At 51.2% G+C, this 11,758-nt stretch overlaps 2 protein-coding genes across 4 annotated transcripts in view; one reads left to right on the top strand and one right to left on the bottom strand.

The window, feature by feature from the left end:
* The first annotated feature begins 4,972 nt into the window (after window positions 1–4,972).
* Window positions 4,973–8,079, top strand: HIGD1B (HIG1 hypoxia inducible domain family member 1B). 3 transcript variants are annotated; one of them, XM_047845316.1, is made up of 5 exons: window positions 5,711–5,816; window positions 5,906–6,056; window positions 6,641–6,775; window positions 7,379–7,491; window positions 7,966–8,079. In XM_047845316.1, exons 1-4 carry the CDS (start codon window positions 5,814–5,816, stop codon window positions 7,441–7,443), a joined length of 354 nt encoding a protein of 117 aa, XP_047701272.1. In that variant the 5' UTR covers window positions 5,711–5,813; the 3' UTR covers window positions 7,444–7,491; window positions 7,966–8,079. The 3 variants fall into 3 exon arrangements, with proteins under 3 accessions (XP_047701273.1, XP_047701272.1, XP_047701270.1); XM_047845317.1 differs by lacking the exons at window positions 5,711–5,816; window positions 7,966–8,079 and adding an exon at window positions 4,973–5,071 and having other exon boundaries at window positions 7,379–7,513; XM_047845314.1 differs by lacking the exon at window positions 7,966–8,079 and having other exon boundaries at window positions 7,379–7,513.
* Window positions 8,024–11,758, bottom strand: part of EFTUD2 (elongation factor Tu GTP binding domain containing 2) — a 40,223-nt gene continuing 36,488 nt past the window's right edge. Inside the window, exons 21-28 of the mRNA XM_047845296.1 lie at window positions 11,487–11,573; window positions 11,175–11,301; window positions 10,895–10,982; window positions 10,103–10,221; window positions 9,852–9,946; window positions 9,196–9,349; window positions 8,941–9,048; window positions 8,024–8,598 (exon numbers count right to left, since the gene is read on the bottom strand). Of these exons, the coding sequence (XP_047701252.1) occupies window positions 8,503–8,598; window positions 8,941–9,048; window positions 9,196–9,349; window positions 9,852–9,946; window positions 10,103–10,221; window positions 10,895–10,982; window positions 11,175–11,301; window positions 11,487–11,573 (874 nt within the window). The 3' untranslated portion in view covers window positions 8,024–8,502. The remainder of the gene's footprint in view (window positions 8,599–8,940; window positions 9,049–9,195; window positions 9,350–9,851; window positions 9,947–10,102; window positions 10,222–10,894; window positions 10,983–11,174; window positions 11,302–11,486; window positions 11,574–11,758) is intronic.

The raw sequence follows: 11,758 nt of genomic DNA, 5'->3' as shown, positions 1-11,758 counted from the left end.
CCACATCAAGGGGATCTCTGATCCAGGGAGTCACCAGGGTCTGGAAAACCAGGGCAGCTATTAGAATGTGAGTTTTCTGAGGGCAGGACCACTGCCTGCCTCTCAGTTTCTGGACCAGAGCTCAGCACATAGTAGGTGCTTAGCAAGTATATGCAGAGTGAAGAGTGAGTGATTGAAAGCTTGCCATGGCTAGCACAAAAAGGCAGGCTACTGGAGGGAAGGAAAAAAAAGCCTCAAGCTTCAAACAGGGAAATGGGTCTGGTTTCCAAGCCTCTGGCAGAGAGGAATGGAGCCGGGTGCTGTGAGAACCGCATCACTTTTTATTCACATGGGGCCCAGGCAGGAAAGGATCAAAATCCAGTCTGAAAACTTGAGAGTCACCCTGGGGCTCTGTGGTTTGGGAACCGTAGGGTCAACTTGAAGACTGCAGTGTGTCACTATTTCCATTACACATTTTCCAGGGTCCCCACTTGGCCAGTAAACTCAGAGTAGATTCTCGTGTCCTGGGGGATGGGAGCAAAGGCTCAGAGAGGTAGGGTTTTGTCAAGCTAAGGTTGTTTTTCCCTCAAGCGAAGCGTTAACGTTAAGACAGTAGGGAGTTCCTGGAGAAATGTTTTACCCTGCCAGCCTCAAGTTATTTGTCAACGGGCTACAGGTTATAAGGAAATTTAATTTTATCTGCCATTTCCTTCTGCCTTTGTTTCCCACATCAGATGAGACCCCCACCGCCCGATTCCCTGAGCCCAGTTAGCAGTTCCTGTGTATTAATGCAGAATTTTAAATTAAGGTCAATTTACTTGCAAATGAAGAATAAGTGAAGTGTGCAGGAGCTGGGGGAGGGAGGAGAGACGGGGGAGGTAGGAGAGGTCCCGTTCTGGTACCATCCACCAGGCAAGGACTTTTGGATGCCCAACACTCTCTGTGTTGGTGAGAAGGAGTGGGGTAGCTGCACAGTCATTGAATTTCTGCAAGTTCGCTCTGCCCAGCTGTTTGCACTTGTTTACTCTTATTTCTAAGATGGTGTGAGAATGTGATGGTGAAATGTACATGGGGGCACCTGGGTGGCACAGTTGGTTGAGTGTCCGTCCGACTTCGGCTCAGATCATAATCTCTCCGTTCGTGAGTTCAAGGCCTGCATTGGGCTTGCTGCTGTTCGTGCAGAGGACACTTTGGATCTTCTGTCGCCTTCTCTTTCAAAAATAAACATTGAAAAAAAGAGAAAGAGGGGGGCGCCCCGGTGGCTCAGTCGATTAAACGTCCGACTTGAGCTCAGGTCATGATCCCGCGGGGTCTGTGAGTTTGAACCCCACATAGGGCTCTGTGTTGACAGCTCAGAGCCAGGAGCCTGCTTCCGATTCTGTGTCCCTCACACTCTGCCCCTCTCCTGCTCGTGCTTTCTGTCTCTCAAAAATGAATAAATGTTAAAAAAAAAAAAAAGAGAGAGAGAGAGAGAACTGTACACGAAGTCACATTATTCCTTGATATGTTAGTTTTCCACTGGAAAGCAGTCTGTAGTGGTTAACATTGGTTGGATGGTTCAGTCATTTACTTGCTCTCTGAGCTGTGGTTTCTTCATCTGTTAAATGGGGATGAGATCCATCTGTTGGGATTGTTGTGAGGATTAAGTAAAATATGTAAAGTGCGTAATCCTTGTAGGCTCCAAAAGGCATTAGCTCCTTCCCACAGTGTTCTTTAGAGGAAGCCAGGTAATTTGGGTATTCAAAAGCACGCAACATAAGGATCTTAGCAAAATGTTTCCCATCTCTGGAGCATCCATTTGTCATCTGAGACAGGTGTGTATAAATACACAGCTCCAAATTGGTCCTTCACAAGATGTGATTCTATGTCAGCCTCACTACAGTCAGATGCAGCCTTCCAGTCGCTATATCCACCCTCTTAGGGGCTTTTTAAGATTTTACCTTTTAAAAAAAAAAAACAAAACATTTTATTTATTTGTTTATTTATTTTGAGAGAGAAGAGAGCATGCGTGCAAAGGGCAGAGAGAGCATTCGGAGCAGGCTCCAGGCTCAGCGTGTGGAGCTTGACCTGGGTTCCATCTCAGTACCGTGAGAACACGACCTTGAGCAGTAAACAAGAGGTGGAGGCTTAACTGACTGAGCCACCCAGGCGCCCCTATTTTACCTTTGTAAGCAGGCCCCATACCCAACATGCGGATTGAACTCAAGACCCTGACTGAGCCAGCTAGGAGCTCCCCGGAGCTTTTTAAATACGTGCATAGTCTCCCCAGAAAGATAAGTGGTACCAAAGGCACTTTCCTGGCCCCAGGCCCGTGACTCTTGGGGTGTCCTTGGAACCCAGTGCCTGCTTTAAGGGGGAGGATGTCTTACCCTCTCTACCCCGGGCACTTTCTAGAGGGTGCCTCAGTCTAGCCATGTTGTCTGGAAACTTCCACTGCCCCAGCCTGTTTCTGTTCCCCCCACTCTTTGCACCTCAAGTCCCTGAGACACTACTATATATGGCCTAGTGTTTTCTCTCCTGTGATTCCTCCAGCCCTTCAGCCTGGGTCCTCCCCATTCCAGGCCCAACTCAGATCTTCTGTTCCTTATCCAGTTCATTCTTCAGCATCGCCTCCCTCACAGCACTCCTTAGCTCAAGGCAAAAGAGCTGCTGGCCCTCTCTCCCCTGTCCTGGCCCTCAGCTCCCTGGAGCTATATATAGCACAGCGGTGCCTTAGATTGTATAGAGCTTCAAGTCCTGGCCACCCCTCCTCCCAACAGAATGGGGAGAATGAGCCCAAAGCTTCCTGTTAGGGTGGGGAAGCCAGAGAAAGGAGGTTGGAGAGGGACAGGGGTGTGCTGAATTTGGACCACCCAGAACGTGGTAACCTTTCTATCTGTTGTCAGAGACTTTCCACTTCTCCCCCAGCCTCTACCTGTTTCCTGACACTTGCTCATTTGGGAGGAAGAGGAGCAGGCAGCATGGAGGGAAATTCTAACCATTTGGGGAGATGCTACCTCCGTTTTACAGATGACGGCACAGACTCAAAAGAGGTTGAGTGATAGAAGACCAAATATTCAGAGAGTGGCCAAGCAGCTAACTGACCCCACGTCTGACTCTGACTCTGGCCTACACTCCGGATTCGTTAAGTCTGTCCACATCACTCAATTGAGACCCCTCGAAATTAGAATGTCTCGGGGTGTGATGTGACCTGGAAGAAAAAAAAAAGGCTTACGACATAAATGACTATGGAGAAATGCTTAAATAGCAATAATTATTGAAGACTTGGCCTATTAACAAAAATGTTATAATTTATCTTATCTGTTTACTGAAGCAGGACTCTACAGAAATCTGTTCCTTGAAGTTTTGGTTACTGTGTGCTCTCAGGAGTAAAAAGCAATTTTGTTTCTTCTATTTCAAGACTTTCCCTCTGCTTAATAGTCCTCCCATTCGTCCAGAACAGTGAGATTTGATTTTAGGAACAGTTAGAAGTCTGGTTCTTTTTTCTGTCACTTATTGTGACCTGGAGTGGGACATTTAACCCAAGCCTCAGTTTTTCATCTGTGAAAGGGGAATAACAGTACCTACCTTACAGAGTTGTGAGGATGAAATAAAATAACCTCCTTAAAGCAATTAGCACACTTCTTGCCCCATAGGTGCTCAGAGAACCATGGCAACTATGTCTATTATTATTTTCTCAATTCTGGGCTGAGATGCTGTAGGAGCATCAACAGAATCCCAACAAGAAGGGAGAACTTCTCAATGAAATTGAACTTTGCCCTCTACAGCTTGGCCCCTGTTCTACAAAGGGCTTGGAGTTGATCCTGATTCTTGCTCTGTGTCATCCAGGCATTTCCATCCCCCTACCTCTGGCCTAGACCATCCATCTCTTGAGAATTCAGGTCACTCTTGGGACCAGGAGAGGCAGCCTGGGAGAGTGTGTGTGAATGACTGGGAGGAGAGTTCCCATGGACGCTGGGGATATGTGAAGGCTCTGGGGAGCTGCTGTGACCCTGGGTCTCTTCCTAGAGCAGTGAGTGCTGGAGAGAGAAAAGAAAGACATCAGCTGCTGGACGGATTTTCTGTGCTATAAAGCCCCTTTAGGACAGGCACATGGGGCTGAGTATCTAGGGTAAGAACAAAGCGCTGGGATAGAGTGGGATTCTCCGTAGCGTACGTCAATCTTTTCACTCCTGCTTAGCAAGAAGGTACTTTCCTCTTCTCCGAATCCAGGATGCTGAGATTGATTGGCACTCCTAAGCTTCAGCCTCAATGGAGAGGGTTTCTGCTTAGCCAGCCCCTGGGAAGTAGGCTAGAAGTACAAACTCTGGAACCAGTCAGACCTACATTCAGATGCTGACACTGCCATTTACTAGCTGTGCACCTTGGAGATCATTTAGCCTCTCCGAAGCTCAGTTCCTTCCCTACTGTATAGAACATTTGAAAGGTCTGAAAAGTAAATACCTCAAACAGAATAGGTGGTAAGCCTGGCCACTTGTCACCTCTGTCCCTAGTGAACATCATCCCCCCTCTCCCCATGCCCCCGTCCCCCACCTGTAGTACAAGGATCCCTGGAGATGCGAGGTAGTCCTAGTGGTTACAAATTGGATGAATCTCCCCGATCCAGAAAGCATCCTTGAAAAGGATCAAGACCAAGACCAGAGGGCCTGCCTCCCACAATTGGGCCATTTTATTTACAGCCCACTTTGTTCATGAATGTTTGAAGCAGTATAGCTTGGGGGAGAAGCCATGATCTCTGCCCTTCCTTGCCTCGGTATTCCGATCTCAGTTCTCTGTATCAAGTTCCTGTTTGATCCAACCTCTTACATCCATGGGAATTACTGGACTGAATCTAGTTAAGGCCTCCTGCCATGTGATCTTTCATTACTTTCTAGTGCATGGAGCTCTGGCCTGGAACTCAGCAAATGGGGGGTTAAGACTGATGCCCTGGCCTATCTCCTCCCCTCTCCATTCCAGACTTCAAAGTCCACAGAAAGCTTGCTTCCCTGACCCCACAGTGGCAGCTCCATCATCAGCTCCTGATCGGTTCAAAACAGCAGATGCTGAGCCCTGGCCGGGCTGCTTGCACTCTACTTTCTAGCCATCTCCTAGGGTAAGCACCAGCATGTTAAGAAAGTGTGGGGCCGACAGTCCTTGCTCCTCCAGGAGAGAGGCACCTGGAGGTCGCCTCACGCAGGGCGTCTGTCTCACGGGTTAGACCTAGAAGGCACCCCACAGGCAGAAGCCCTCGTCTAAGGACCAGGACTCTGGGACTCTGTCTAGTTTGTGATCAGAGCAGATGTTTACTGGGGGGTTAGCAAGTAGAGCAATAGGGGTCACCGGCCCAGGGAGGGAGGCAGGGGGTTGGCAATCGCAAAGAACCTGGCAAGAAATGGTAACGGGAGCAGTTCAGGGACCAGAATTAGTTCTGTTAGTATTAATGTCTAAAATCTATGCTAAATTATTCACAAATCAATGTCCAATTATTTTAATTTTTGGCTCTGGTGACTCGGTAACCAGTGCTGGGACACTGTCTGGGATGGCCTGCTTTCCTGGGGCCAGACCTGCTCTGTGGGATCTGCAGCTCCCAGAGGAGCAACCCTCACAGACTCCAGGCCACTGGGGGTCCCAAGGCTCAAGGCCTATTCCTCTCGCCCTCATCTGTGGATTTTTCCAGCTGCTTTTCTTGACCCAAGGATCACATAGGGATACAGATGGAAGGAGGGGGAAGCAGAGAAAACAGTCAGAATGAGCTGGGGAAGAGGCAGACGTGAGGAAGAAGGGATGGTGGTAGTGGTCCAGCCATATGAGACAGGACCCTTGGGACATCTTCTCAAGTAGGGGCTGTGTCGGGCATGGTAAGAGAGGTTCTTAGCAGGCAACTCCCCCCCTTTTCCCCCAAGTTGAGGAGAATTGGGAGTTCCTATTATGGGGTGCTTCCTTGTAGGACTGGGCTGAAGCCTCAGAGCCCCAGCTGCTAACATCTGGAGCCAGGATCATGTCTGCTAACAAAGGCTGGTGGGTACCACCTGAAAGCGAAGACAGTGTGTCTGAGAAGTTCCTGAGGAAGACCAGGGAGTCTCCGCTGGTGCCTGTAGGTGAGTGGTAAAGTAGGGAATGAGGGGCCTTCTCTCACGGAAAAGGTCTCCTAGCCCTTTCAAAGGAAGCAGAGGACTCAACTGTCCTGCCCACGGAACAGCCAACAGCTAGAAGAGTGAACCAGCAGCAAAGGTGGCAAGGGAAGGGACACGCCTGACAAGGAGTCTGGATGGGTGGAGGTGGTGGCCAACTGACGGCCTGGGATGCAGGGAAATGGGGGGCATCAACACCAGCATCAGGATGGGAAAGAGCGGTCTGGCGTCTCCCAGGGCTTCCTCTCTCCAGGCCCTGGAGAAAAGAAAGTAGCTGTGGGAGCCAACATGGCTGGAGGAGGGTCCGGTGCAGAGCAAATAGGGGGTGGGGGAGGCCCGCGATGGGCTATTTGTATGTAGAGGGCTCACTGGAGATAGACAGCCACTTTGAAAATGCCATTGGGAGTAAACAACTCATGGTCTCCCACCATGAAGCGGCACGGAAGTAGGGGTTCATCCAGATGCCCAGCCTGCCCGGCCTGCAAAGGGTCTCATCAGGGGAGCCATATGATCGGTGACTGAGGCCCAAAGGTCATGTTCTCTGCCTACAGGCTTGGGAGGCTGCCTGGCAGTGGCAGCATACCGGATTTATCGGCTGAAGGCTCGTGGTTCCACCAAGATGTCCATACACCTGATTCACACCCGAGTGGCAGCGCAGGCCTGTGCCGTGGGTGCGGTCATGCTAGGTGAGGGGCTGGTGGGGGTCACAGAATGAAAACGCAGCTTGTTAGACAAAATCTGGCTGTGAGTCCTGATGGTTAAAGGACCATGATTTCAGTCCCACCAGGCTCCACAGCAAGTGGAGGTTTGGGTGAAACCCTCAAAGCAAGCCATTTTCAGGGGTCCCTGCTTGGCCTCCTGTCCCAGGCCCGTGGGGATGGTGCACAGTTGGTTTTATGGCAGTCTGTCCTGAGAGGTGAGAAAAGTCACACAGCAGAACACATGCTGAATTTCCCTTCCTCTGTGGGTCAAGGGGCAGACAGCTACTTACTAGCTGTGTGACCGTAGACAAGTCCCTTTCTCTGAGCCTCAGTTTCCCCATGTGCAACACAATGGTAAGCACCCTGGCTTGCCGACCTCGCAGGTTGCTGTGGGGTTTCTCAGAGAGGTAATCTACACGGAAGGGCTCTGCAGGTACTTGTAGCAGCTACTGAGAGCTAGAGCAGAACGGGAAGCTGAGCAGGGAAGCTGGACCCTCAGGGGAATGGCTGCAGTCAGGCTCCTGGGAGAGCCAGAGGATGGCTGCAGGGTTGGGTGTTATGGGCTGTTTTCCCTTCTCCTTCCTGCAGGCGCTGTGTACACGATGTACAGAGACTACATCAAAAGAACAGCACCGGATGCCGGGGAGAAGTAGGATTCCTGTAGGGTTCGGGGCAGCCAGAGCCTCGTCCATCAATCCCTGGTACGTTCCTAATAAAGCATTTTGAGGAAAATCAAGTCTCTCCTTCACACGGGGCAGAGCAGAGTTAGGGACCAGTAGTGGCTGGTGTGTGTGTGTGTGTGTGTGTGTGTGTGTGTGTGTGTGTGTGTGTGAGAGAGAGAGAGAGAGAGAGAGAGAGAGAGAGAGTGTGTGTGTGTGTGTGTGTGTGTGTGTGTGTGTGTTTGTGTGTGTGTGTGTTTGTGTGTGTGTGTGTTTGTGTGTAGGTTTAGAGAAAGGTTTGGAAATCAGAGTTCTGGCCCCCAGCTCCAGGGGCAACAGCCTCCAATCCCAGAAGCCCAATACCTCCTAAGCCACCCCAGGTCCCAACCAGAAGCAGCATGGTAGAGAGGACCGGGTGGCAGGTGCAGGGGATGGAGGGGGGGGGTGGTGGCAAGAAAGTGGCCCCGATGCTCACGGGAGCACTGGATTAAGAGGCAGGCGTCCCTCCCACCACAGGCCGCTGCCCTGGGGACCCAGGCAGGAAGACTGCAGCTGGGAGAAGAGACCGTGAAGCTTCACAGGAGATGACATATATTCATTCAGAACCCAAGTGCCAAGACCAGACTGTTGGAGGAAAGGGGGAGGGGCAGATGGGTAGGGATGAAAGGAACAGAGCAAGGCAGAGGTCAGAATGTTCTGTTCATTTAAAATCCATGTCTAAGGTCAAACTTGTAAAAAAAAAAAAAAATTCCATGTAAATCCTGAAGACAGGGCCCCTTGGGGTTAAACACTTTGTCCCCTTCTCCTTCTCCGAGCCCAAGCTCTTCTCTGTTCCCTGGGAATGGAGCCAGGCAGAGGCTGCAGAGGAACCAGGAGGCCAAATACTCTTCCCTCGTTGGGACTCTGGGTTGGAGGCTTTGGGGTTGTTAAAAATGGCCACAGCAGCTCCCAGATGCTCTCTGACAACATGGAGTCCAGGTCGCACCAGGTCCCAGCCTCAAGTCCAGGATACAGCCCACTGCAGGGAGCAGGGGCTGCCAGGAGTCCCGACACTCACATGGGGTAATTGAGCACAACATCCTGCTTGGCGAGCTCCAGCAACATGGGATCATCAAAGAACTTGCTGATGCTCACATCCTCACTCAGTCCCTGCAGAGAGTGGGGACAGATGTAAGAAAGAGCCCTATGTGGTGGTCGATTGAGCTGGAGGCCACCTGAGGCCTGTGCTGGGGTGGGGGGCTGGTGGGGTGAAGCTGTGGACCAGCTATTTCAGGAGTCACCACTGGACAAGATAAGGCGCTCCCTTCCTGGCCAGACTGTGTCCAGGGTCTGGTGGCCCGAGGCCTGGACAGATTGCACCTCTTTGCGTTGTACGGTAAACCGCTCTCAGTCTTTGGGAGAAGGGTCCCAAAGGAAGAAATGAAGAGAGATCCAACTCCTGCCAAGAGCCCTGGGGATTAAGGGCTGGCAATGGGCCTGAGGGACACATACCTTCCTGCGACGGGTTTTGATCATGAATTCTCGGGCCAGGTGAGGAGCTGGTTGTGGCTCCAGGGGACGGATGACAATGCTCTTGTCCAGAGGATCACCGGGCACAATCTGAAAGGCAAAGTGGTTTCCAATGGTCCAGCACTTTTCTCTAGGACGTTGGAAATCTCACTTGGGATTTGAAAGGGGAACAGACCAGAGAAGACTGGCCTTGAACAGGTGGGAGGCCGCACTGGCCAGCCTGCACCATTTTCTCACCTGCCAGTGGTGGAAGACAGACAAGGAAAAGGCCTGCCCCTGGGTGTGAGTCCGCAGATCGGTCTCAAAGCCAAAAGAGTCAATGGCGGGGATGAAAGCTTTGATGGTGTAGAGAGGGGAGCCTGGGATGGGTGCATCCTGAGTCACATGCCCCCTGCGACAGAAAAACAAAGGCTGAGTCCCTCATCCTTCAGAGACCAAAAGCAGAGAAGGAATCTGTCCCAAATATACCACAACACAGAGTTACCATCAAAGAAAGAATAACCACAATCGTGCTACAGTGGATGGAAAAGGCTGGGAGGGGGGGCGGGGAGGGCTCAGTGTCATTTCCCATGGCAGCCAAAGGGGTAGTGACCGCTACATGAGAGTGGCAACACTGAAGGGACAAGGTCCTATAGACATTCCCCCACTGACACATTTCAGTACTTTCCCCGGGGGGGTTCTCCACTGAGAGGGGTCTAAGAAGGAATCTCAACTTTTTATCTGCAGTGAAGCAGGGGTCTGCCTTAATCCTTTCCTACTTCATTTTGAAAAAACAGCTCACTAGGTTCTAGGAGCAGGGACAGTACAGGAGGTCCACCTCCTTCCCCACGGAGCCCAGTTACTCTTGCGGTGCTCCTGCTCCCTGCACCATCCCTAACATGCCCACGGCTCACCTGCGCCTGGCCAGGACAGTATACACAGCAGAGACACAATCTGCAGGGGCCTGGACCTCCACGAAGTAGTAAGGCTCCATCAGACGAGGAGTGGCCTGCAACAGGGCAAGAAGAAAGGGTTCCTTAGCTTGGGTAAGGCTGAGGATTGAGGACCTGGATAGAGAAAAAGGCTGGAGGGACTGTGGTCTTGAGACCTGCATAGCTAGAATTTCCACATAGTGCCCCAGAGCAACTCAGCTCCACTCACTTACCATGAGGAAGGCAGAATAGACAACTCTCCTGGCCGTGGGGATGATTTGGCCCCCGCCCCGGTGCAAGGGCTCTTGGGCAACCACTGCATCCAGGATCTTAAACTTGACATTTCGAATCACTGGAAAGGAGATGGGGGAGTTGATGACTGAGGAGTGGTTCTGGTGCTAGTCAAGGGCCCACGCGCAGGGAGGGCACCAAGGAGCCTCTAGCAGCATGGCAGCTGTCTTAAGATCACAAAAGATATGGGACAAAATCACCCTGCAGATGGGTGTTCTGATAGGATACCAAGGCCTATAGCAGAGGACAGAAGTTAGGCACACATTCTTTATGTTTGTTTCAGGCCACGCTCAGGCATTGTAAAGCTTTCCTAGAAGTTTATGGGATTTTTTTTTCTTTTTTTTGTAGATACTTAATTGTTTTTGGATACAGAGTAAGTGCTAGGAATTGCACCTTCCTGCCCACTAATCCAACCTCGTCTATAAACCACTCCGATCCCATCTTCCTCTTTATACGTCTCCTCAAGCACATTCCTTCTCAGGACTGAGAAGCAAATGTCCGTCTAGAAATAAATGACTTCCCTTCCGGGATGTCCCAGGCAATAGCACTTGGCTGGGGAGGGAGGAGAGGCGAGAAGAGGAAGCTGACCTAGGACATGGAATGGCCCCATGTACCCCAAGCTGCTTCTCCTGCCAGGTCCCGTACACGAGCCCACCCCACCCCACTTCATACACCCAGGCAAAAGGACCCTACAGGGCTGGAGAGGGGGAGGCAGAGGCACTGTCGGAACTTACACTCGTCACAGAGGGGCCCCTCCCTGGTTCCCCACTGGAAACCTTGAACAATGCTGTCCTTCACTGAGCCAAGAAGAGCCTTGTCCACCTGCACAAAACATGAGGGCCTGTGAGCAGTGACCCTGGCAACAATCAGTTTAGAGGGAGGAGAAGGTAAGTATACTGGTAAGAAGATTCACCAGAAGACACAAAATACTTCTGGGAAAGGAAGTACACTTTGTAGTTTCTTCCACTCCACAGCAAAGAAACCACTGCACGGCTCCCGTTAGTTATGCTGTACCTCAGAAGGCAGGGTATCATCCACCAGGATGTTGGGGCCGGTGGCATCAGGGCCAAAAGCCCAGATAGAACGGGCAGCCAGCAGATCCCAATCGTACTTGGTCTGGAAGAATTCTCCCAGTTTCTTCCTAGGGGAAGGAGGAGGAAATGGAGGTTTTCCGGCAGCTCTGCGATTTCTGCATCCTGGGGTCACAATTCCCGTCTTCCCGGGGGACAGTTTGCTTCCCAGAAGGACACGTGGTATCAGAGCCTGGGGAGGCAAGCCATAGCGCCTCGTCTCCTTTCAGCCTTGAAACCAGAGCCACATTCTCACCTGTTCCACGTGATCTGGACCACCTCATTCTCTATGTCCTCGGCGAGGCCCTTCTCGAGAGGCTCAGCAATCATGGTGATCTTATTCCTAGTCAGAAAGGAAATGAGTAATGATGAGGATCAACAGAACTTGAAGAAGGGGCATTCCTAAGGAGGGGGTGACAAGGCAGTTACATCAGTAAAAGCCAGAGGAGCAAAACAGAGCAAAAACGTTCATTTTCTGTCTTCCTTCACTTGAATCTACCACTCTTTAAAAAAGTAGGGTCTCAGGGC

This window comes from Prionailurus viverrinus, unplaced genomic scaffold, assembly GCF_022837055.1.
Source record: "Prionailurus viverrinus isolate Anna unplaced genomic scaffold, UM_Priviv_1.0 scaffold_35, whole genome shotgun sequence".
NCBI classification, from domain to species: Eukaryota; Metazoa; Chordata; class Mammalia; order Carnivora; family Felidae; genus Prionailurus; species Prionailurus viverrinus.
Note: the sequence above shows the minus strand (reverse complement) of the source record. Positions and strands in the feature narration are given on the sequence as shown.

Excerpts from the sequence above, each read along its gene's own strand:
- HIGD1B (XM_047845316.1), top strand. Across the intron at positions 6,057-6,640 it reads GTCTCCGCTGGTGCCTGTAG|GCTTGGGAGGCTGCCTGGCA; the intron begins GTGAGTGGTAAA and ends CTCTGCCTACAG. Across the intron at positions 6,776-7,378 it reads CGTGGGTGCGGTCATGCTAG|GCGCTGTGTACACGATGTAC; the intron begins GTGAGGGGCTGG and ends TCCTTCCTGCAG.